Source organism: Hypomesus transpacificus, chromosome 12 (genome assembly GCF_021917145.1).
Source record: "Hypomesus transpacificus isolate Combined female chromosome 12, fHypTra1, whole genome shotgun sequence".
In the NCBI taxonomy this organism is placed as follows: Eukaryota; Metazoa; Chordata; class Actinopteri; order Osmeriformes; family Osmeridae; genus Hypomesus; species Hypomesus transpacificus.
Window position 1 is genome coordinate 5,143,745 of NC_061071.1, and position 26,060 is coordinate 5,169,804.

Sequence of the window (26,060 nt, forward strand, 5' to 3'; positions counted from 1 at the left end):
ACTCAATAAGCACCAGGACTTTTCTCACCCCTCTCTGAATTCCTCTCTTTCAGGGCCGTACGCAGGCCCCAAAAAAATACTGAGGTCATGAGTCAGAACTTCTAGGCGGGTCGGGGGCATGCTCCCCCGGATTTTTTTAAATTACATTATTTAAATATGGCCATTTTCTCTTATGAGTATTAAGGAGCAAAAACATCATCATTATGACATTTGAATATGGGGCGGTGTGGAGCTTTTGAAAGTTTGAGGTAAACATGGGGCATTCTGAGGCTTTTTGATAGGACCTTTATGGGACTCATGAAGTAAGGGCAAGTTACCACAATTTTTTTTAAATTATTAGTTATATGGCAACGACGGTACGAGCGTTTTGATTGGATAACGGGTAGTCACCCCAGCGTGTTGCCCTCCTCGCCGGTCAATACGGATCCGTATTGCCCTCTGACGTCAGCTTCAAAATGAGCGATATCGACGAGTCAGCTGCTGAGTTTTACTATCCAGATGATGCTGAAAAGCTTTGTCATCGAAAGTGAGGATGAAGACCAGACTCTTTGAATCACTTGTGTCGTTATTTTGTGATGAAATTAAAGCCATTTTAGCAGAACCATGCTGTCCGCTTTCTCTATCAAAAGTAATGAGTTGCTTGGCAACACATGAAACACACCGTGAGAAGACTTAAGAGCTAGCTACAATTAGCCTAAAGGTACCATTTATTTTCGTTTACAAAATGAAAAGAATCTAAAATTGCCATATAATAAACTACTTACTACCTCGACCGTTCGGTCATGCCGGGAAATATCAAACTGAGGCTGGAACGTATCGACCGTGCGATAGCGAGTCAGTTTGATATTTCCCAATTGCCACTGAATTTCAATTTTCAATCAATCACATCAATGACATATCATATCAATCGCAAAATGAATGTTGATTCAACCGGTGGAAATTGATTGACAACCGGTACAGTACAGTACTGACCGGAGTTAACCAACTTGATTTGATGTTTCCTTATCTGAGTAGTACGCTGCTCGCAATACAATATTTCCACATGAAAATGAAATCTTTCTTCTCACAGTCCATCTGCCACTTAAACTTCTCTTAACCTACATGATTAGTTTGCTGCGCTTCCTCTTCCAGTGACTGTAACTATACATAGGCTATTCACTAACAGTAGCGGTATGTCTATGGCGGAAACATCAGCGTCCGACTTGTGTTTGGTGGTTACCATAACGACAGTACGTTTTGTTGATGGACGCCGCAGCACATATGTCCAAACTCTTGAGCTACTCGGCTCTTCAAGTATAAAATCACGTTACGGTTTGTGGGAGACAAGATCATCGTCCTGCAGTCAGTTTCACGTGTACTTTATTTTGAGTTTATATACCACGATTTAAGCAAAAAAAAAAACAGAAATACGAAAAAAAATACCGAGGACACGACCTCGGTGTCCTCAATGGTAGTTACGGCCCTGCTCTCTTTCTCTCTCTCTCTCTCTCTCTCTCTCTCTCTCTCTCTCTCTCTCTGGCTGATTTTCTCCCTGCCTGCCTTTTTGTCTCCATCCCCCGTAGTTCACTGTCTTTTTTCTTCCTTCCATCCATCCTGTCTCTCTTTAATTCTCTCTCTCTTTCTCTCCCTCCCATTCTCACAGCCTCTTCTCTGTCAATATCCCTCCACCTCTATCTCGATCCATCCTCTTTCTCTGCTGTTTGTCCTCATCACTTTTCCCTTTCAATCTTGCTCTCTTTTTTGCAAGCCTCATAACTATCTCTCTCTCTGTCCCGGATCTGCTTACCACACACACACACACACACACACACACACACACACACACACACACACACACACACACACACACACACAGGGAGATGTTCCAGACCAGGCTGCACCCTGTTACTAACACTCAAGGGCGCAGGACGCATAATAACAACATTATCAACGTCGTCGTGGAAACGTCCCTCTTCATTATCTTTGATCCAGCGGGAAACTCGTAAGAGACAGAGGTGACCCCCTTTCAACCCCCCCCCCCCCCCCCCAACACATAAGTGCCTCCCTCGATCCTCCCTCCCCAGGCCTTACCCATCCTCCCACATCTCCTCAGTCCTAAGTCTCTGCCTCCTCTGCCTCCATTACCTCTACCATCCCTGCCTCATCTTTACCTGCCTCTACTCCCTATCTCAGGCCTTCCCTCCTCAACCCTGCCAACTCCTCCCCCCCACCCCATACTCCACGGCCTCCTGCCTCCTCACCTGCCCTTCCCCTGTCTCCCTCCTCCTCCCCCTCTCCCTACCTCCCTCCCCTCCCACCCCCCTGTGATCAATCCTGTAGTCCTATTAAGCTAAGTTGCTGGGAGGCTTTGATGAGCTGAGCCCAGCTGCTGTGTCATCCATTGAACGTGACCAGGGGTCATTGGCACGCCACCGACTCCCCCAGCCACCACACCTCTGGTGGACACAATGATACTGCTGTCAGAGCAGGAGAAAGATCATAGCTGGCTGGTCTCCTGTTACTACTTGAAATATATGATCATAACAATATATGACATTGTGTTCACACTGTGCATGGAAGTTCATGGGCACTGACAGAATAAAGTGTGTACGGACATATTTTCCTATTGAGAAGACCCAATAATACCCAGTTCAAATCATCATGTTATTAATGCAGGGTTATAAAAAGAGGTGAACAGCCAATTCCATTCAGTACCTTTAGCTCAGGGGTGTCCAATCCTGGTCCTCGAGGGCCACTGTCCTGCGTGTTTTAGATGTTTCCCTGCTCCAGCACACCTGTTTCCAATGAATGGGTCGTTATCAAGCTTTGTGGAAGCCGGGGCAATGACCATTCATTTGAATCAGGTGTGCTGGAGCAGGGAAACATCTAAAACATGCAGGACAGTGGTCCTCGAGGACCAGGATTGGACACCCCTTTAGCTAGAGAGCTGATACAGACTAGATATGCTAGCCTAGTCCAGCTAGCTGTACTTCAGGGGTGTCGAACTCCGGTCCTCGAGGGCCGCTGTCCTGCATGTTTTAGATGTTTCCCTGATCCAGCTCACCTGATTTGAATGAAGGGTCGTTATAACAAACCATTTAATTGAATCAGGTGTGTTGGAGCAGGGAAAAATCTAAAACATGCAGGACAGCGGCCCTCGAGGACCGGAGTTCGACACCCCCTGCTGTACTTGGTATGGGAGGATCTGGGCAAGTTATATTAGAACACCACCAGCTTTAGTAGATAGCCTAGAGACTGATAGGTGGATCTCAAGATCTCCTGGCTTCTTATAGGCAAATCAGAAGATCTCCTAGCTGCTGATAGGATGACCAGCATATATCCTGGTTGCTGATAGGCTAAAGTAATCACCTCATCAACATCGTTATCAGTCCTAGCAGATGCAGGAGAGGCTTTAATGAGTATCGACCGCTCCAGTTGGACAGCACCATGGATGGAGGGGGGGTTTGGGGGCGTGGGCTGTTAAAGTCACAATCTGGAGTCTGTGTTTCCATGGTAACCACAGCTCTGAAGGCTGACAGTCTCGTTTGAAATCCTCACATTGTTTTTAAAAGACTCAAACAACAACACAACATTAACCCCATGATGGCGCTACGTTGTACAATGTTTATAACGCCATTATGACGTGACAGCGTAAGTTGTACTCCCTCTGAAGTTCAATAAATCCTCATCTCTGTCTTTAATGCAATGCGTTTAACAGTCATATTGTTTTCTAGCTATAATGAAGAGCTGGTAGGATCAGTATTTATTGGAGGAAGCGTCACCAGTGCTAGCAGGGCTGGGTGCTGCGGCCCGGCTACGTCAGGGAGACCAAATCACCGAGTAGCACCTGGATCTGCAGCTGTGCTATCGGTGACATCACTCTGAAGAACCGCTCTTACTGTTCCTGAGTGTGTGAGTGTGTGTGGAACAAAACACATCTCTGTTGCCCCTGGTTACCACGCCATCCCCCTATTTTGCACAGCCCCCAGCAAGTTGAGCCTTGTTCAGGGAGCCTGTCATATACTTGTGAAAAGAGGGAGAAAAAATTGTTTGCACACACTGACAGTCTGGGGAAGGCTGAAGGCTTTTTACACACATTAATAAGATATAGTAAAATTATTGTCCATTCATATACACAAATACAAATAAAATGTTACAATGCCACATTATCACCCATTTCTGTTGTAACGGTGTTCCTAGTTTATATTGGAATGGTACATGTTAGCTATAGCTTCTTAGACTGACAGTGCCTTACTTTTCATCAATTGCTATGTGTGTGCTACGTGTGTGTGTGTGTGTGTGTGTGTGTGTATGTGTGTGTGTGTGTGTGTGTGTGTGTGTGTGTGTGTGTGTGTGTGTGTGTGTGTGTGTGTGTGTGTGTGTGTGTGTGTGTGCGTGTGTGTGTGTGTGTGTGTAAAGATAAGTGGGATCCACATAATGTTTATCATAACCTAACAAGCACAACAGTATTCTTTTTTTTGTAAATTCATATTCACTAGTACACAGTTCCTGTGATGCAGTCGGTGATTATGATGTCAGTGAAACACACAATACAGTTTATGCTTGAACTATAGATAATGCACAGTGCCCATGATAAAATTTGTGGCACACACACAAACTTGGAATTATAGATAGGGCACAGAGGCCGGCGCTGATGTTGGTGACAAACAGATATCTGGAATTATGTGTGCAATGCCCGTGATGCAGTTGGTGATGACAATTCTTAGTGGCTTTGGTACCTAAATTTGCTCAGATCACAATTTACATTCTCTGTTGTCTCTAAAGTACTTGTTCTACCTCCACATTATCTATTCTAATCATTTACGCACATCATAAAAGCAAATTCTCATTATTTTAAACAATTTGCCAACGCCCTAGTACAGGGGTGCCAAATTGGCGGTTAAGGTTCTATCTGGACCTACATATGTTTCTCATAAATATATGTTAAATTAAATACTGATGAAGCAGCGTTATTTTTAATGAACACATACTGCGCTGGCTCTGCACAGCTGGGAAAGTCCCAGACAGCGCTACATACTACAATGTGTTGTCCAATTACATGCGTTATCACACACGAAACTCAAAGCAACAGTTTACAATGCATGTCAGGAGAGAGACAGCGAGAGAAGCAAAAGCTGGAGTGAGAGAAGATGTTGAATGACTTTCGCTAAAGTCGGGAAAGATCTCATATGCCACACTGAAAGCGCATTATTATACATAAAGCTTGCTGAGGCACAGGCCCCTACTCATTATAGGTATAGTTCAGGAACGTAAGTTTCTACCAAAAAAACGTTTAGCTTTTGGTAGGGGAATAAATAGTTTGTTGCTAAACATTTTTGCAATAACTTGAGCGTAAATACTGTAGGTTTGTTTTTACTTCATGATGTAATACGTTGGACTCATTATGTTTGAGTCAAAATAAGACTTCTTTAGTTTGAAAATGTTTTCTCAGCCCACTTAGATTCTGACTGCAGACACCTTGTGCTGCCTTCGGCTCATTGTGACCCACCGTCGCGGTGCAAAAGGTGGGTCACAATAAAAGGTCTAGTGACACCCCTGAGCCAGACCTTGTCTTTCTCACGCTTTCAAATGTCAAACTGCACTCCATTGGATTATAAAAAGGACACCTGCAAAATATGAACTTTGCAGAGTGCCCGGTTATCGAGAAAATTGTGGGATACTCGCTGCCCTAAAATCCCATTCAAAAAAGACAGACAGACAGAGATTCGTGTCATTATTAGAGAGATGATGATGCGTTCCCGCACACTACCAATGCTAAGCATATTTCTCAGATGATTGTGTCATTCATGTCAAAAATGGTTTGTCTCAAATTACACAAATCACTGCTATAACTGTAAAACTCCTCTGACTGTGTCCAAAAGACCAGACTTGTGCCAACTTGTCCATCCAGCAACCAGTCCTAATTAATGCACAACAGATGCACTAATGCACCATGTAAGGAGATATGTTCGTTACTGCATTGCGAGGATGAACATCCAGTGTAATGCTGATAAAAACCTGTGGCCTGAGGGGTATTCCAGAAAGCAGGTCATGTGACATACCCGGATAAGTTAAGTCCCCAGCTGACACCCAGCGTTGTTGCAACATTGCCAGTAGGTTGCTGCAACATTGTGAATCAGTTGGTGGGTTAACTTACCCGGTTATGTTGCATAACCTGCTTTCTGGAATACCCCCCTGATTGACAAGAACAAGTGGAGTGAAAGTAGTGTGTATCAGTATCACCAAATGGCAAATAATAGAGTGGGAACTTTCTTATGACAGTTGAAAGTTTGATTTCATTGGGGAATTGCATAATAATTGATTTAATACACTTTGTGTGCTTTGATGAAGGAAGTTGATTTTGTATACTTTTGTTTTTAGTGTTTGCATTCCAGTTTGGGACTGGATGTTAACTCTTAAAAAAAAGGGAATTGTGTTTGGACAAATATGCTCAAGCAATTTAGAAAAACTGATAGTGTTTAATCAATCAATTACGTAAGGTCAGTGCGGAAGACAGGTTTGAACAAAAATTTCAAATCCAACAACCTTGTTCCATAAAATTGTACACTTGTTCAACTTCTGAACTGCTGAAATTGAACTTAATTTATAGGGATCTGTGTTTGGAGTCTCAGTGCCTTTTCTCCCTCAGTCCCAAGCACTCTGCCAGCCCCCTTACACACACACACACATACACTGCTTGACTGGCCCTCCTCCAGCCAGCCAGCAGGCCAGTGTGGTGACGTGTGTTTAGCCCGCTAATGTAGCTACCTATGTAGGTTAAAGACCCCCTCGTGGTCGACACACACACACACACACACACACACTGACACGCACCGCCCAGGGACACTGCTCAAGGTGAAGCCAGGGCTCTTCTCCCTCCCTCTCTCTCTCTCTCTCTCTCCCTCCCTCCCACTCTCTTTCTCTCTCTCTCTCTCTCTCTCTCTCTCTCTCTCTCTCTCTCTCTCTCTCTCTCTCTCTCTCTCTCTCTCTCTCTCTCTCTCTCTCTCCCTCTCCCTCTCCCTCTCTCTCTCTCTCTCTCTCTTTCTGACTTTCTCTTTCTCTGATTATCTGCCTCTCTCTGTCTCCTTTTCTCTTGCCCTATGTCTTTCTCTGCCCATCTACCCCTCACCCTCTCTCTCTTAGTCCTGGCAGTAATAAATGATGTCCCTGTTCCAATGCCGCAGGCTCTCTTTCATAGTGATATGGAAGGATGTTACAGTATGGGTGTTATGTAGAGTTCCAAAGTCTCAAGTCAAGTCCCAAATCATAAAGGACAAATCTTAAGAGTCCCAGGGTCTATGGCAAAGATTCATCTCAGATTCATATAACCACGATTTCCCAAGTGGAAAATAGTACTACATACTTACATATATTAAAGTTGTCAATGACATTGTGAATGTATCAAATCTGTACATTGTAAGTACACTTCCAATTGTGTAGATTAAGAGAAATATATTGAAAATGTATTGGACTCTCATTTAATAATTTGAAAGTTACAATAGGTAACTTTTTTTACTGTAAAAAAAGGTTTTTGTCCCCTAAAAACGTGTTGTGTGAGCTAATTAGGCCCTCTGAGAGTTATTTAGCAACACATACAGCTCAGTGCCAGTGGAATATGAGTTTCTATTTTGGACCGGCCCTCTACTTACAGCCAATTATTTTCCAGCAATCCTGTTCCAACCAATCGCCTTTGGTGAGGCGGGCTTTCCTCCTTGGCTTAGTTTGTGAAAGCACTGTAAATCAAACTTTAGCTGGTGGAACGCTAAAGACCAAGAAAATGTTCTGACAACATTTGGGGGTTCTCCTTTTCAGATTTCAATTGATCTTCAACTGTTACCTATTGAATCTTAACATTAGTTTTATTTAAATTAGATAAATTAGAACTATTTTTCATCATGGGCTTAACAAATACCGTAATAATTTTTCTGGTGTCCCCTCTGGCATACTGCCATACGTAATTCCACCCCTCAGTCCCCCCTGGTGTGCCCATGGCATCAGGACAGGGTGTAGCTCTCAGATGCATCTAACATACAACACACCTGGAATAGGTTGACAGTTTGTGGTACAGTCCAAATGTGTACAATGGATGCACTTTGATTTAGATGACCGAGGACTGATGAAAGCAATGTAACAGTCCCAAAATAAGCAAAATATAAGAATAAATCAAACAGACCTCAACTCTATCAAGAGGCTTGTAGTACTGTGCACCACAAAGTGATGAAGAGCTGTAGAAGGGAGGTGTGGAGAGAAGGAGAGAAATGGATGAAAGGGCAAGGGGAGAGTGACAGATAGGACATGAGGAAAGGGGGACAGAATAAAATGAAGGAAAGACGGTTGCAATACTGGAGAGGAGAGGAGAGGAGAGTGCAAAGGACGACAAGGGATGTGGGGATGAAGAAGGTTTGGAATGAGACTGGGGGGTTGAAACCCAGGAAAATCCCTCACGAGAAATCACAGTAATCCCTGTAATTAGCCAGCAGCAGGAGGGGGGCAGGGGGACAGGAGGGGAGGGAAAAGAGGGACAGGAGTACTGGATGTGGTGGGGAGGGCAGGGGGGGACAGACCTGGGGGCCAAAGCTGGAACCCTGGCCTCAGCATTCTGTCACACATGCATGGCTGCAGCTCCATGGACTGTTTGGGGATTATTTGCGGCAAACGAACTGTGCTTGTTGTTTCAATCCTGTAGGTCACACTCTAGATTTAAAAGAGAGGGAGAAGGGGGGGGGGCAGAGGGAGAAGGTGAGGGAGAGGGATAGAGGAGGAGAAATAGTGAGTGGTAAAAGAGAAAGGCGATGGGGCTGGATGAGAGCAGGGGAGAGGAGGGGAGAGGAGAGGAGTGGAGGGGAGAGGAGGGCAGAGGAGGGGAGAGGAGGGGAGGAGAGAAGGAAAACAGAAACATTGCAAGACGATGGCGAACGGTCATTAAACCAACATTTGGAATACGTGTGTGTGTCCAGCGACGGTTAAGAGTGTTGGTTTAGCTAATGGGAGCGTTTAGAAACAGACCCCGAGAATCTGTCCGGCCCCCGGGCCTGGCTGTGATTCTCCCTTCCCCTCTAAATCTTCTTATCACACCAGAGAAGATAGGGGTGGAGAGAGAGAGAGACAGAGAGAGAGAGAGAGAGAGGGGTGTAGGGACTGAGAGGTAGAGAGAGGGTGGACGGAAGATAAGATAGAGAGGGAAAGAGAGCAGGAGAGAGAGAGAGCGTGGAGCAAGGCAGTAAAAGGGGAATGAAAAGGACGGACGGACAGAGGTGGAGAGAAGTTCCGTCGAGAGAGAGGTGGGAGGGAAGAGGGAAAAAGAGGGAGCGAGACAGGGAGAGACGAGATGGAAAGAGAGGGAGAGAAAAGAGAAATAGGGATGGAGGAGAGAGAGGGAGAGGTATTGTCCATAGAGAGAGGTTTTCTCCTTTAGAGCAGTAGCCATGAAAGGCATTGTTCACTGTGTGTGTGTGTGTGTTTCCCTCAGGGTAAGATGGTGGATAAAGCATTGTAAAGGCCTAGTACATCCAGCAGGGCCACACTCCAAGTCTCAACACCACACTGCACACGCAGACACACATGTACATATACACACAGATCGGAGTCTTTCAGAAGGGCCATCACACAACAGCACAATAAGGCACAACACAGCAGCAAACAGCGTGTGTTATGAGTCAGGTAAACATGCTGTCTATGTTTGTACCACAGCACCTAAACAGTCAGATGGTCTGACCAATGGCATGCAGCAAACCAAGTAGCAGCTCCTCCCACTGCTGTTGCCCGGTGCCAGGCGCGTGGTTGCCATGGGAGACGTTTATGTAAGCCGTGTCTAATCCCGTTAACGGTTACGGCCGGTTATGGCGGTTGCCAAGCGGAGAGAGAGTGTCTTGGCAGCGCTACACAGTCGACACAGAACAATCTGGAAGGAACAGATACGGGCTGCGTCCCAACAGGCTCAGACTCCTCTCCTTCTCAGACTCCTCATCGCCTCTCTTCTCACCTTTTCAACTAAGTAGGACTTCTGTCATGCTCCCTATATGGTAGCCGAGACTCCTCATCTCCTTTCCTAGCCTATTTTGCTAGTGGACTACAGAAGGTTTAAAGGAACATTACAACATTTATCAACCATCTGGTTCTGACCAACACATATCTATATTTGAAGAAACACAACCTATAAATGGGGGAGGGAAAAAAAGGGGCTTAGTTGGAATGAGTGTTTCATAAAAGGAAGTTTGAGTGTAGAGGATTGAGGATCAGAAAGGGAGATGTCCAAGCCTCGTTATCCTGATTAGAAAGCAGGAAGAGACTGAACGAGTCACACAAAAGAGGATTATACCGACATGGAGAAGAGTAAGAAAGAAAGAGAGAGTGAGAGAGATTGAAACGGAGGGACAGAAATAACGAGGCAAAGTAGGTAGAGGAGAAGGGAGGGAGAGATGCAGAGCACCCCTTCCTTTCTTTTCTTCTCCCCTCCCCTCCTCTTTCCTCTTTTCGTCTCCTCTCCTCCCTGTTCTCCACTCCTCTCTATTTTCTCCTCTCCTTTTTTCTCCCCTCCTCTTCATTCCTCTCCTCTCGTTTTGTAGCACCAGTCTCCTTCTATCCACTCTACCATGAAGGTCATCCACGGCTGGAACACATCTTAGGACTGATCTCTGATCATTGTTGCATTTCCAACACTTGCAAGCTCAGGTTAGGTAGGTGGAGAGACAAACTGGTCCAGGTTCAGTGCAGAGCACAAACTGAAGACGGTACGAATGCCATGTTGCAGTACAGTATAAACTCTCTGTATCTATTCATCTGATGACTCACAAAGCACGCAGATACATACACATATACACACAAATGTGAACACGCGTATAGACACACATTCACACGCACACACACAAATACACATACAGGACACGTGCACAAACACACATACAGACATACTGCTCATTCAGTAATACACACACACTGGAAAAAACGCAGAGACACATGCTTACTGACCTTCATCATTTCTCCTTTCTCATTTACCAGACTTGTGCCAACTACTCACTTCACCAATGCAGTGTGTGTGTGTGTGTGTGTGTGTGTGTGTGTGTGTGTGTGTGTGTGTGTGTGTGTGTGTGTGTGTGTGGTGGGTGTGTGTGTGTGTGTATGTGTGTGTGTGTGTGTGTGTGTGTGTGTGTGTGTGTGTGTGTGTGCATGTGTGTGTGAATGTTTGAATGACAGTATACTTGCATGAGACAATGGGAAGTATCTCTGTTGTTCACAATCTAATATACAGTATATACATATATATACTATACTATACTATAATATACTATACTATACTATATATACTCTACTATATATTGTCTATCTCTCGCTCTTTCATTGTCTCCCTCTCTCTCCTTTCTCTCTTTCTTTCTCTCTAGTCCATTAAACTTGTTCATGCTCTCCTCAGTAGTAGCATCATCATTCTGCTGCATCTGCTGATCACAGCATTGACACACACACACACACACCCCTCCTTTCTCAGTAAAGCATGGGTCACAATCCAATCTGAAAACAACCTCTTCACACACACACACACACATGTACCCACACACACACACAGCTGCAGACATGCACACAGCTGCAAACACACGCGCGCACGTCCCATCGTCGGACGGCGCTTATCTGAGGTGCTGAAAGGAAGGAAACCAGAGTAGACAACACGTCCAGACTGTTGGTATGCAGCCATGCGTGGGCAGAGATACAGCCAAAGGGAACGAATAAAACAAGTAAAAATCATTTTTATTAGCACTCTGCCTGTCTCACTACGGGTGAGACGTGTACTTGGTGGGCTGGACAGCGACCGTGAGAGATTCTCAGTGTAGGGGATGTCTGTTGGCTGTTGTGTGAGTTCCCCACACAGAGCAAATAGATCATACCGGTTAGGAAGTGAACCATCTGAGTGAATTTAGAGAACACTCCTGCACTGTCCAGGCACGTCAAGGACAAAGAAGAGGGAAAGAATGACGGATGGACACAAAGAAAGAGAGATAGAAGGGTGTTATTGACACACGGGCAGGACATTTGATCTGTGCCCTACCTTCGATGTACTCGACTGGTGGTCAACAACACACGCACACACAACCACCTCAGAACGTCACCTGATCCCACCCCCTACCTTTTGATTGTGCAGTTGTGTCAACAAGGGAGCAGTCAGCGCTAGTGGAGCGTCACTGTGGGTGATTCGATAGCACACCTGTCAGTCAAGTCACTGCCCGCGGCGACAAGGCCTGTGACTCGGTGACGGCTCTTGCACTTTGATACACCGCCAGGAGAAAGGAGAGGAGAGACGAGGAGAGGGGAGGAGTGGAGGAGAGAGAGGAGAGGAACGAGGAGAGAGGAGAGGAGAAAGGAGAGGAGGAGAGAGGAGAGGAGAGGAGAGGAGGAGGGGAGGGGGTGCGGAGCAGAGCAGAGCATGTAAGCAGGAGGACGCTTGAAAAGTCCAGGACACCTGAGATACACCAAAACACAAGCACGCTGTACACACTCCGTTCCTGTACAAAGGTCTCATTTCATCTGGCACCTTTACGGAACCCCTGGGTAGGGCTCAACTCTCAGCTAAGCATTGACAAAATGTGCTGGCTTTCCCCCTCACACACACACACACACCTATCTGCTGCCAGGACTTGTGGATGTTAGACGGGTCCAAGGCCAGACGCGCTCATCGAGTGAGGCAGGAAGCAGCAGGAGCGGCAGACATTCCGTGCCAGCTCCCCAGCACTGACAGTGGGGCGGCCATGTCTCAGCAGATCCAAGATGGCCGCCGCGGCGCCGACCGTGGCAGAGCAGGGAGCGACAGACAGATAAGGGTCCAGGCAGATAGCCAGGCTTCTAGGCTCTGATAGGAACAACTTAGACACCTGACTATTTCAGCCATGTGCAGCGGAGGGATGTTTGGAACTTTTCTTGGAACGAGTGGGAAAATACAGCCAAGAATATACCTTGGAGTTTACGATAAAGAAGTTATTTATCTCCATAGCAACTTGAAGCCATCTCACCTGACTGGTGAACTCTGTAGAGGGGTTGGAACTAAAGACTGGCTCAGCTCTGTGTCTTTGCTCTCTCTCTTTTCTTCCTTGCATTTGTGGTTTGTAATGTGTTCGTTTAGACACTTTCCTCCAAAGCAAGAGAACCAGGGATATTTGAACCTGCAACCTGAATCTGCAGTCAGTCAATGCTTTACCACTGAGCTTACGTAGTAGCATTAACATCCACACTGGAACATTCACACGCATTCACACTTTACCCCCCACCTTCACAGTCCACACACACACACACGCAACGGCCTGTGGCAGGGAGCAGTGGTGCAGTCCTGTAGCAGTGTTGACCTCTAATGTCTAAACAGCTAGCTTTCTTGTTCTGGTGGGTTCTGGTCCAAACCCCTTTGTCTGATTAAATCAAATAGTAAAACAACACTGATTGGCTGGCAGACAAACAGGCAGACAGACAGACAGACAGACAGGCAGACAGACAGGCAGAGAGGCAGGCAAGCAGGCAGGCAGGAAGGCAGGCAGGCAGGCAGGCAGGCAGTTTCACACACCGAAATCTTAGCACATCTTTTTGACATTGAGCTATGGGTTGGTGTGTGTGTGTGACAGGCAGGGTAAATGGAGTGTGAGTAGAGGGTAAGTGGACAGTGTGTGTGTGTGTGTGTGCACGCACGCGGAGCTTAAGCAGATGAGCCCCCTAGGGGCGTCAGCTCTCCCTGGCCCCCTTTCAGAGTTCAACAGAGTCCCCCTGGCACCTCCAGATTAATGAAGCCGCACTGACACGCTGATCCTGCAGGACACACACACACACACCTTTCTAAAGGTTACAATGACATAAAGACACAAACGTATGCTCTTGACAAAACACACACGATAAAAAAAACACACATTTTTACATTGTTCCACCCAGTCCCCTATGATCTCTGTTGGCCAGGGTATGTGTGTGCGTGTGTGCGTGTGTGTGGTGTGTCTGACAGGAGGTGAGAGAGCACAGATAGAATATGTTCCTTAGCGTCCCTGGGCTGCTGCTGTTGAGGGGTCTTGTTCCATCAGAGCCAGGCTGTACTGTCGCAGAGCATCTCACACCTGCAGTCTGACTCCCTCTGTCACGGAAACAGTGACCTCTAGTGGACACCACAACAAACACAAACACACATACAAGTATAGTGCTGAGAGTGAATCATTGGATAATGATGAGCAGTTTAGGCACTGATCAGCACATGGCTCCCTTGTGTCATACTAATCACAATCTGCAGTCCTCCCTCCCCTCATCCCCTCCTCTCTCTCCCGTCTTCCTTCCCCCCCGGTCCCATACTCCTTCCTGTCCTCCCTCCCTTCACCCTCCCCCAACTTAAACCCTATACCTCCACAGCCTACCCCCTCCACCTCCCCCACCCTAACCCTTACACCTACCCCACTGTACCTCTTACACCTCTCCACCCTCAAACTTGCACAGAGACAGCTATAGAGATAGGCCTAGAGACAGCTATAGAGACAGGCATACAGACAGCTATAAAGACAGCTATAGAGACAGGCCTAGAGACAGATACAGAGACAGCTTTAGAGACAGGCCTAGAGACAGGCCTAAAGACAGCTATAGAGACAGGCCTAGAGACAGCTATTGAGACAGCTATAGAGACAGGCCTAGAGACAGGCCTACAGACAGCTATAGAGACAGCTATAGAGACAGGCCTCGAGACAGGCCTAGAGACAGGCCTAGAGACAGCTATAGAGACAGGCCTAGAGACAGCTATAGAGAAAGGCCAAGAGACAGGCCTAGAGACAGGCCTAGAGAGTCCAGTCCTGGCTGCTGGCCAGTGTATAGTGTTGATGAATGATCAGCGCTCTGGTACTTGACATTTACCATTAACACTCAGCAGAGACTGATTTCCATTGGTCACGCTCAGGTGCCTAACCTCATCACTCCTCTGTCCCTGCGTTGCTATTGGCTGCAGGAGGATAGATGGCCTCATCAATTTAGCTGTCCGTGAATTATGATTGGCTAGATTAGCTCATCAGGGTGTGCTCAGCATTTAGAGAGAGTTTGAGTTTAGGGCTTAGTCTAGGACTGAGGGTAGAGCTGTACATGGGGCTTAGAAGAGGATTGAGGCTAAGATTGAGGCTAGGGCCTTAGTTGGGGCTGAGAAGAAGATTGAGGCTAGGGCCTTAGTTGGGGCTGAGAAGAAGATTGAGGCTAGGGCCTTAGTTGGGGCTGAGAAGAAGATTGAGGCTAGGGCCTTAGTTGGGGCTGAGAAGAAGATTGAGGCTAGGGTTGAGGCTAGGGCCTTAGTTGGGGCTGAGAAGAGGATTGAGGCTAGGGCTGTAGTTGTGCCTGAGAAGGGGGCTGAGGCAAGATTTGAGGCTAGGGCTGGGGCTAAGTGAAGTTAGAGCTGGAGCCAGCGATGAGAGAGGCTATTAGAAGCTGACAGAAAGGTATTGTGTTGCGTCTTAACCCTGAATCTTGATACTAATGGGATGATCAGGTGAAATGAGGAAACGGTCCTATATGGAAGAACATGTCTACAGTCTGGTGCTCTGAGGTCTCTTCACGAAAACCCTTGCTGTGTCGATCACAGGGATAGCAGGCATGGAGGAGGGATTGACTCTCTCTGTGTGTGTGTGTGTGTGTGTGTGTGTGTGTGTGTGTGTAGGTGTGTGTGTGAGTGTACATATGTGTGTGTGTTTGTGTGTGTGTGCGTGTGTGTGTGAGTGTGTGTGTCGGTACTGATGCGGATGCTGCATGCATCAACCATTGCTTCCTTAAACAAGCCCCGGTGAAACAGAGTAACAACAAATCACTCTGAAATTCCGTTATGTCATACATGATCACGTGTGTGCGTCAGTGTGTGAGTGAGCGTATCTGCGCGTGTGTGTTTGTGTTCCTGCGGACGGGGGTGTGTCAGGTAAGAGCGAGGCGGGTGTTGCCATGGCAACGGCACACAGAGGCCACAGTGTTTCCCTGCAGTGCTAGCGGGAGAGAGGAATGTGGCATGGCATTGTGGGAGAAAAAAGCATACGATAGAGAGAGAGAGAGAGAGAGAGAGAGAGAGAGAGAGAGAGAGAGAGAGAGAGAGAGAGAGAGAGAGAGAGAGAGAGAGGGAGGGAGGGAGAGAGAGAGAGAGAGAGAGAGAGAGAGAGAGAGAGAGGAGAGAGAGAGAGAGGAGAGAGAGAGAGAGAGAGAGAGAGAGAGAGAGAGAGAGAGAGAGAGAGAGAGAGAGAGAAGAGCGGATGAGAGAGGGAGAGACAGAAGAAAAATAACACTCTTCTGCCCACATCTTATCAGATAATTATACAATCACTCTGTGTCTGTGTGTGTGTGTGTGCGTGTGTGTAGATTCCGAGGTGATCCCCTGCGGTCCTACGGATGAAAAGAAAGAGAGAGAGAATGACAGTGTGGTGTGTGTGTGTGTGTTTGTGTGTGGGGAGGGGGGTATCCACTATCACACTAAGGTATCTTCAGCGTGGAGGCGTGCCAAGAAATTAGCAACTGAACAAAGCAGCAGAAAGGACATGCGGACAACATTGAAAATCATGGACACCTCCCTCATCTGTCTTCAAACCTCACCTATCTTCATGCCTCATTATCATCCATCTACAGTTGGGTTATTTGCCATCATCATCAATTACATCCAAGTGTCCCATCAGTCCATGGGTTGCTGGGGTTGGGAATGGAGCTGGGGCAGAGGCAGGAGCAGGGCTGGATCTGGAGCTGGGGCTGCGGGATGGGGCCCTGGGGCTGGGGCTGGAAGTGGGTTTGGGCTGGGGCTGGAGGTGGGGCTGGAGGTAGGGCTGGGGCTGGGGCTAAAGGTGGGGCAGGGGCTAGGGCTGGGGCTGGAAGTGGAAGTGGGGCTTGGGCAGGGGGGTGGGTTGGGGCTGCGGCTGGGGCTGGGGCTGGGGCTGGGGCTGGGGCTGGGGCTGGGGCTGGGGCTGGGGGCTGGGGCTGGGGCTGGGGCTGGGGCTGGAGGGTGGGCAGGGCCCCAGTGTGTGTCTGTATCTCTATCTCTTTTCACTCTTTTTCAGTCTCACTTGGGAACAAAGGTGATGGAATCTCAACACCACGCACAGATGGAAACACCTGAAGTCCAGTTGTGAAGGAGTTTTTTTTATTTTTATGAAGACCAACATATACATACACAGACAGCACCTCCAAAGGCCCCACCTGTGAGGCAGAGTGTGGTTGAAGGGTGCAAGAGCGTTCTTTGATCTGGGAGCTCAGATTGTCCATAGGAGACTTGGTGAGACCTATTAATACCATCATACTTCCCAATACTTGATGGTGTCCTTTCCTTGTCACCTCACGCTCATCTTTGTAAAATCTGAACCAATTAAGGTATACGGAGAAAGCTTTTCTGAGGGAATATTCACACACATATACTTAAAAGAGAGAGAGAGAGAGAGAGAGAGAGAGAGAGAGAGAGAGAGAGAGAGAGAGAGAGAGGGAGAGAGAGAGAGAGAGAGAGAGAGAGAGAGAGAGAGAGAGAGAGAGAGAGAGAGAGCTATCCCTCGAGAAGAAAGCGGCTCTGTAGAAAAGTGGCTTGTGGCTGAAGTTGTTTAGTCTACGTGGTGACGTAGGTAGGGGCATGAGCGACAGGTAAACAAACAAATGTCAAAGCGCAATATAAAACTGCTCTTTGACCAGTTCGAAAACAAGTTAACCGACATTTTTTTCTTTAAAGAAAGAAACACATACTCTTTACAACAGTGAATATAAATATTACGCTGTCAGTCCTTACCTTGGTTAGAATTCTCGATTCTTCTTTCTTCTCCTCATGGCGACTCGGGGGCATATGCAACAACAACTCGTCCTCGCAACAGATGAAACTTACTGTACATCCCATATGGATTAAGTTTGCCCGCGAATATCCATTCAAAACGATTTAAATATATGATCAAAAGTATGTGTGTTGTGTCTGGTCGTTGGACAATTTCACACTTGCATAGGTTGAGGTTGCACTGTTCAAAAGACCCCAGAACAGGGTTATAATCATCCAGGTGGTCGATGCGCGAAACCGCACACTTGTTCAGGTTTGTCAAAAAAAGTTGACAGATGTTCCAGCCCACCCACACATAAGCGGCGCAGTAAACCTATCCACCCATACCCTTTCCTACAGCCAGCGTTCAGTAATATTTGGGAAACGTTGGTCCTGTTTGCCATGGTAGTTATTACTATACGACATCATTATTTGTGTTGCGCTCATTAAGCTCTCTTTTTTTTGTTGGTAAATGAAACGTTGACCTTATATAGTCGAAACTAAAACAACTTTATTGTGCACTCAGGTACAGTTTAATTATTCTCCCTGAACCTTCCAAGTATTGATTATAACTACACAACTGTGTAGTTTTGACAAGATATCATCACGTTTACAAGAATACTTCACATGATGAAACAGTAGGCTAAAACGAAATTGTATCGATTTTGTATCTATTATCATTAAACAGTATTAGTTACAACACACAAAGCCTGCTATAGCTACATACAGTCTACACACAATACCCCTTTGTGGCATAGTATATTGTGAAACTAAATATCCATAGAAACTTTTAGAAGTCACAGCCATTGTATTGTGATAATAATATCACATCTCAGATTTTTAATAGACCCCCGCATAAACTGAGTATAAACTATCGGCTGCAATAAACTGAAATTGTAAACTTGAGCTGCTGAATTGTGTGTGTTTACGTAACAGTAGGCTTACTACACATTCAGGAGCCAGCTGGGCCAGGTTGTGTATTTAGGTCTACATACACTTGTTTGACGTGAAGACATGTTGTTCTCTAAGGCTATGCCATAAACATTCCAATTTGACCCAAAATAAAAAAATTAACAACAACAAAATTAATTGTAGGTGTTTTTGTGTGTGTGTGTACAGCCTTGGAAGCGCTGTAATTTCCATGTCAGTGTGTTTTGTTGCTGGACCTGTCCTTGTGTTGATTGGTTCTGAGCTGATAAGGAAGTCCTTAAAAATACTTCCTTTCTGGTAGGACACCAGAAATTCTGAACTCACAACTTACTCTACAATTCCTTGATATTTTTGTGAAAGTACTGAGAATGTAGCTTGTTCGACTAGCTTATATGTCATCAATATAGGGTTCACATGTAAATCTTGAATGTTATTGGGATTCTGTTCGGAACAACAAATGGTTTTCTGTTCTGAAACGCCTTTGGACCTAGTAATGGTCTATGCAAGAAAACCTTTTCGGTTCTCATATGAATAGGCTAACAGATGTTTATGAATATAGTCCCCTTTTTCTTTTGAGAGTACAATATCTCTCTTTCTTGAGTCAAAACAGCTTTACTCCACACATCTGTGAGACTGAATGAACACACTGTGGATACCTGCATTTACACGCAAACACACACACACACACAGACACACACATACCAAAGGCAACACCTAATCAAAATGCCCTGCTCTCAAAAGACCTACTATGGTTTCGAATGGGGACCTATAAAGACCATCTGTCCCTCTCAATGGTGAGTATCAGCTCCATAATGAGGTTGTTAAAAAGAGTAGTTTGGTGGGAGGGGGAGGTAAGACTCCACTCACACAGAACTACAGCCTTCTCCTCCCCTATTACAGCTTAATGTTGGTGGTGAATGAACGTTATGGGAGTCGATTAGCGATTTTTGGGGAGGATGAGTGATGTGGGTGAGTGTATGTGTGTCAAGTGTGTGTGTGTGTGTGTGTGTGTGTGTGTGAGTGAGTGAGTGAGTGAGTGAGTGAGTGAGAGAGACAGCATTGTGGGAGAAAAAAGCATACGATAGAGAGAGAGAGAGAGAGAGAGAGAGAGAGAGAGAGAGAGAGAGAGAGAGAGAGAGAGAGAGAGAGAGAGAGAGAGAGAGAGAGAGAGAGAGAGAGAGAGAGAGAGAGAGCATTTGTGGTCCTCCTCCTCACCCATCAGCAAAACCTACAGCTATTGCTAAACTAGTTTTTTTCAGCACTAGAGGGCACTGTTGGAGCTGTTAAGCCAAGATAAGTGTCCGTGTGTGAAATGTCCCATGATGCATGCACAGTAAGTTTCCACATCAGGTGGTGAATAACATGAAAGACCAGAAGGCTCTTGCAGGAAATTGACACAGATTATTACACATCAGTTGCTCAAAACATGTGATGTCACACAGCCTTTTTACAACTATGGTATGTAAAGGGATGTACATTTTATTTAGGGAACATGAAACCATTGAGAATCCCCCTGTACCTTCAAGGAGAGTTGCAGGTCTGTGGACAGCAGATCCGTAGACTTCTCCACTGGTACGTTTCCATTTCAAATGACAAACAAATCGAAGCCTTTTCGATCAGCAACAAGACTGAATCTTTGCTAGATTCAGGTAGCAAGCCAGCCAGTCAGTCAGCTAATCAGTCAGTCAACCACTGATTCAACTGCTCAGTGAGTCCTCCAGCTAGTCAGTCAACCAGTCAGCAAACCAGTCAGTCACATGAACTGCCCCATGCCCTCCGACGTCTGGGATGTGGACCTGCTGAATCTGACCGAACCTGAGGACATCCTGTCTGACCTCCGTTTCCGCTTGACCAGGGCGCCCAGGTTGCTCCTGAACTTCTCCCCCACAAAGGCGTACAGGAATGGGTTTATGCAGCAGTGTGTCAGGGCCAGGCTGTGGGTCACCCCAATCGTCAAATCCAGTGAGGTCCTCACCGAGCAGTCAAAAGCCACCACTTTGGCCCTCAGCAACAGGTCCGCTATCATGGCCAGGTTGTACGGCATCCAGCACAGCAGGAAAGCGATCACCACGGCGACGATGACCCGCATGGCACGATGCTTCTTGAAACCGCGGGTGTGGACAAGCCGGGCGAGAGTCACTCCGTAGCACGCCAGCATGATGGCCAATGGGAGCAGGAAACCCAGGACGTGACGCAGTCCATGCGTGGCGAAGCGCCAGTGGAAGGCGTTGCCCACGTCAAATTGCTCGGCGCACACCACTCTCTCTGACTGATTGGGCTTGAAGGCATCATTGAAGAGCGCCGGCAGGGCAAAAACACCCCCAAGCATCCAGATCGCACAGCACACAGCCCAACTGCAGGCCCACCAGCCTCCATTACGAGTGTCAGCGGCATGGACAATGGCAAAGTAGCGTTCCACACTGATGCAGACAAGGAACAGAATGCTGGTATAGAAGTTCACCTCTGTGGCCAGGCTCAGCAGCTTGCAAAGAAAGTCCCCAAAAACCCAGCCCCACGTGATGTTGTGGGCCCAGAAGGGCAGTGTCAATGCAATCAATCCGTCTGCCACAGTCAGGTGGAACAGGTAGACATCCGACGGTATCAGGGTCCGTTTTCTGGAACCAATCACAAACCCCACCAGCAGGTTTCCTGGGATAGCCAATAGGAAGATGCCGACTAGGATGATCGACATGGCAACGGCAACTGTGCTGTACAGGGGATGATCGTTGCAGGATTGAGTATTGGGGTTGATCACATAAGTAGATAGGTTAGTGTCATTGGATGGTTCATAGTAGTCATCAAAGATGACGTCAAAGGAGTCTAGTCAGAGAAAAGTAGAAGAAGAATAGTTTTTACATGTTCGGATTGTATGCATAAATATTAAATATAAGTGTAATATTGTCAAGGATTAAAATATACAATATAGCTGCCAGTGCAGTAAGAATATTTCACTTGATTAGATTTCATAAAATAACGTTGTTTACTTTAACTGAGTTAAAGTAAACTCAGTTTAACCCCCCCCCCCCCCCCCCCCCCCCAAACCTGTCAAGTGTTTTCACACCAAACTCAACAAACCATTTCTTTTTGGATCAACAAATAACAATTTTTCATGCTTTTGAAAGAAATGGTTTGTCAAGTTTTGTGTGGAAAACTTGCCTAATGAGCAGAGGTCCATGATTTTAGAAAGAGAGGTTCAAACAAGCAGGTGTCCGTATACTGAGTGGCATCCCACCAAAATCCTCCATGATGTCCACCTAAATTCATCCATGTATGCACCCAAAACAATCTCTTCATCCATCCATCTGTTTAAATGTATCCATCCATCCACTTACTCATCCATTCATTATATTACGAATGAGTTCCAGTCACTAAACATTGATTTATTTTGTTCACATCACCACCACACATATTGTTCACGTGTCAGATGTCTAGGATTAAACTATCTGCACTTGAATACACGCATCTTCCCTTTTCACACTGTTCAATGTTAAACACATAACACTAAACACGAATGTTGTGTCTTGAAACTATGGAAAGCAGTGTGTAAACATACTTTCTAGTGTTTTGTGGGTCGTTCCGAAAAACAAAATGTTGTTGCAATACTTCAAATGTGTCGAAAAGTAAGGAAGAAAGAAACGCAAACCCCTCAAGCTGCTATAGTCAACAAAGCTATGTGACACAGATTCATAGAATGTTATATGATTGACACTCACCTGCCATTTTATACCCTAGCCCAGAGAAGATGCAGTGTCATGTCTCATAGGCTATGGTTTAATTTATAAGTGTCCAAACCTGTTCTCTGTCAAATATGTTGACATTTCCTGTTGCCTGTACCCTGCGTCATCCCAGTGTGTTCTATCCTGTTCTGTCAACCGTAATATCTTTCAAAATCAGGATGTCTCAATGGGGTTCATTTCTATGTTTGCTAAGTGGTCGACATGACTTTCTCGTGTGTGTTTGGTTTTATCCAACAGTAGACACATTGTGGTACAAAACATTTACTTACTTTGTGTAATCGGTAATCAGTTAAACCTAATTTTATTATATGAAGTTGCAACATTCAGGAAGAGATACAAGTTACAATACCCTGATGTAGTGTTTGTAGACAGAGGTCAGTTTCACCTGTTTTCAAGTGTATTTCATTGAGTCTTGAGTTTAGGGTGATTTAAGTTCTCATAATGTTCCCACACAATGTTATGTCCATTCAGAAATTCTTAACATCCCAGATCACTGCGAAATGTATCTGAATTTTTTGCTCAGGAAGGTCAAGGAGTCTCTGTGTGACACATACTCACCTCATCCTGGTCATTGATGATAATTGATGTTGACAACTCGCTGTTTGTGCAAGGTAGGACATGGGGTAATGCACAAGCAGAAATGGATATCTTACAAAATCGCAATTTGGCAAAACATGTTTGGGAACGTGAAACCATATGTTTTCCACATGGTGTATCGTATTCATGCAGCTGTTTCTATAACAAAGAAAACAACTCACATTGTTGGAATTTATTATGTGTTTTAGGTTCCCAAGGAAAAGATTTCTGGGAACTTGAAACTTAAAAAAATATATATATTGAGAAAGCACCAGTGACATACTAACAACTACCAAAACAGAAAAGATAAACACAACATTCTACCTTTTCACAAAAGCACCTCTCCACCCACTCCTGTTCTCCTCTTCACATCTACTCCTCCTCCCCCCACTCAGATTGCTCACCTCCCCTTCCTGCATCCCCCCACCCCTACCCCCCTCCATTCTTGACCTCCCTCCCCGTGTTATAACAACCTGTTGCCAAAAGATTTCAGTTTTAGGACGGCAGTCCTCTCAAACCCATATCTCATGAATCTCAAACATCAATCACATCTTTCAAAGTAGACTGTGGAAATAAGCAGCGCCAACATGACTGCAGTCATGTTGCAGACCCTGCCTCATCATACAGGCATGCTGACTGAAATAAACACTGTGGAGGGATGGAAATCCTCAGAATCCTTGACACCCTACAGCCTAAAGAACTTGAAGGGTTCCATTCCTAACCACTGAACATCAATTTAGATTGAATTATAGCTTAAGATCTTTAGAATGAAGACTGACGTCATCTTCAAGAATACTATAATTATCTTAGCATATGGCCTGAGATGTCTCATATCAATAAACACTTTTTGAAAATATATATTTTAACTAAAAACCTACGTTTTTTAAATGCTGGATACAGTGTCAATGTTTTTGTTTGTCAGCAAAGTGCTTGAAAGTGTGTGTGTGTGTGTACAGGAAGTACGGTACGCTTCTGATTCAACCACCAACCTGCTAGGTCAACAAAGTATTTCATGTTGTGACCTGTGACTATCGCGTGACAGTATCGGGTAGCGCATCAGTTCCACAGAAGGACCAAAATTACACTAGTAAATTCCTCATTTCAGTTTCTATCCTATCCTTAGAATGTCAAACACGTAGTCTCAAGATTAAATGTTTCCATGTCTCCCGTAGCTTTGCTACTTTCACCAGAGAAACAGAAAGAGGAGTATATGTCAACAAATAAATGCCTACCACATGGGTCCATCCAAGGATGAATTTAGTTTGATAGATGATTTTGGATGGATGGATCAGTTTGGATGAATGTATGGGTGGCCAAGTCAATCAAATGAGTCTACACTAAATGGCCAATTGTATGTGGACACGTGTGCTCTATTTTTCTTACCTATTTGTTGAACATTGCCATGACAAATCACATACAGTGAGTGGTGTGAACACATTAGTGGTATTACATGTCTGAATGGTCTATAGAATCTTAAACGTTTCGCCAAAATCTCGACCTGTTAACCAACCTCAACAGAATATCGGCTATTTTGCAGCTTTTTTGTAATTAGGGAAGATAAAGGTATTGTCAAAGACAAAAAGGGACATTTCAACCAGTTACATCCTTGAAAATACAATTTAAATAATAGGACTAAGACACAACCACACAGGGTTGATTACCCAGGTGGGAGTCAGATGGCTGAGCGGTTAGGGAATTGGGCTATTACTCAGAAGGTTGCTGGTTTGATTCCCAGCTGTGCCAAATTACGTTGTGTCCTTGGCCAAAGCACTTCACCCTACTTGCCATGGGGTGAATGTCCCTGTACTGTAAGTCGCTCTGGATAAGAGTGTCTGCTAAATGTAATGATTATGACAAACCTACCTACAGCAGACAGATTGTGATTGACGGACTGTTGTTGTGGTAGGTATTTATCGTGGGAAGTGTTCTTTTTGAAATGACTGAGTGCTTTCTTCATGACTTTTCAAAAGCATTTCACAAGTTTCTCTTTTTGAAGATGAAAAGCCATGTCCCTGTCTGGTCGGCCCTCCACCTCTTTGCTTTGATTCATAATGGCCTCAACTCCCCTTTTTATGATGGAACACACACAGATTGGCTCTTGTGGGTGCATACTGAACTAGCGTTTGAAAAGTGTGTGTGTGTGTGTGTGTGTGTGCAGGGCCGGCGCGAGTACCTTCGCCGCCCTAGGCAAGATGTTCCAACAGCACCCCCCCCCCCTCCCCGCGCGGTGCGGGACAGTTAATTAATGGACACACTTCGGTATTTGGCACCCCCCTCTTCATGGCGCACTAGGCGGCTGCCTAGTTCGCCTATAGCAAACGCCGGCCCTGTGTGTGTGTGTGTTTGTGTGTGTGTTTGTGTGCGTGCGTGCGTGCGTGTGTGAGCATGGGTGTGGTTTATTCACTGCCAATTTACTGAGAAATTCACTGAGAAAACTTTGAACTGCGTTTGTATTCCTTCTAAGATGCAGTCCTTGGTGATGAATCTGGCTAACAGGGTACCAGACAGGTGTGCGTGTGTATTCTTTTTCAGTGACACAATTGAACAGTATTCTTATAACTGCAGCCAAATAAGTATCACATCTCCTCTAATCATTACATCTTCTTAAGGGTACAGCAGAAAAGATGACTAAAGTTCATTAAGTTCAATTCAGTTCCACTGAAAGGGCTTTATTGGCATAAAATTTAAAAGATTCACGTGGGCAATGCAACTGAATAAGTGTGATGAGAGATAAAAAACAATGTCAGCTGTTTTCCCTGCTCTTTTTCTGTCAACCCTAACCCTAACCCATGACAGCCCAATCTCCAGTGAGTACGTAGACTCACTAGGCCTGTCACTGCATGAGTTGGGATTCTACCTGTTTTCCTTTCAACACAGATATGGGGGAAGGGGAGGATTGCATCCACTATTCTATGTTTTACACTCACTATAACAGTACTGCAAAGTCAGAAATATCCTATTCTCTGGTTTTCACCCTATTATCTATAAACCAAACCTGAATGAAGATTTATTGTATATGCATTCTTTGGCTACAAAAAATACAAAGACGTTAGGCTGTAGAATTGTGCCTCTACTGTGAGTTGATTCTAAAGATGTATTCA

The 26,060-nt window shown here is 45.5% G+C and overlaps 2 protein-coding genes across 8 annotated transcripts in view; both read right to left on the minus strand.

Annotated features, from left to right (window-relative positions):
* LOC124474376 (tensin-like) overlaps window positions 1–19,663 on the minus strand; it is an 80,489-nt gene extending 60,826 nt beyond the window's left edge. For 5 of the 6 annotated variants that reach the window (XM_047030416.1, XM_047030417.1, XM_047030413.1 and 2 more), the window contains exon 1: window positions 17,699–19,663. In XM_047030416.1, coding sequence (XP_046886372.1) covers window positions 17,699–17,803 — 105 coding nt within the window. In that variant the 5' untranslated portion in view covers window positions 17,804–19,663. The remainder of the gene's footprint in view (window positions 1–17,698) is intronic. The other variant, XM_047030418.1, reaches the window with a different exon arrangement.
* LOC124474377 (C-X-C chemokine receptor type 2-like) lies at window positions 18,521–22,448 on the minus strand. Of its 2 annotated transcripts, none has more exons than XM_047030425.1 (2): window positions 22,360–22,448; window positions 18,521–21,354 (listed from the first exon to the last, which is right to left on the minus strand). In XM_047030425.1, the coding sequence occupies exon 2, from the start codon at window positions 21,336–21,338 to the stop codon at window positions 20,400–20,402; it is 939 nt and encodes a 312-aa protein (XP_046886381.1). In that variant the 5' UTR covers window positions 21,339–21,354; window positions 22,360–22,448; the 3' UTR covers window positions 18,521–20,399. The 2 variants fall into 2 exon arrangements, with proteins under 2 accessions (XP_046886381.1, XP_046886379.1); XM_047030423.1 differs by having other exon boundaries at window positions 18,521–21,466.
* Window positions 22,449–26,060: the final 3,612 nt, after the last annotated feature.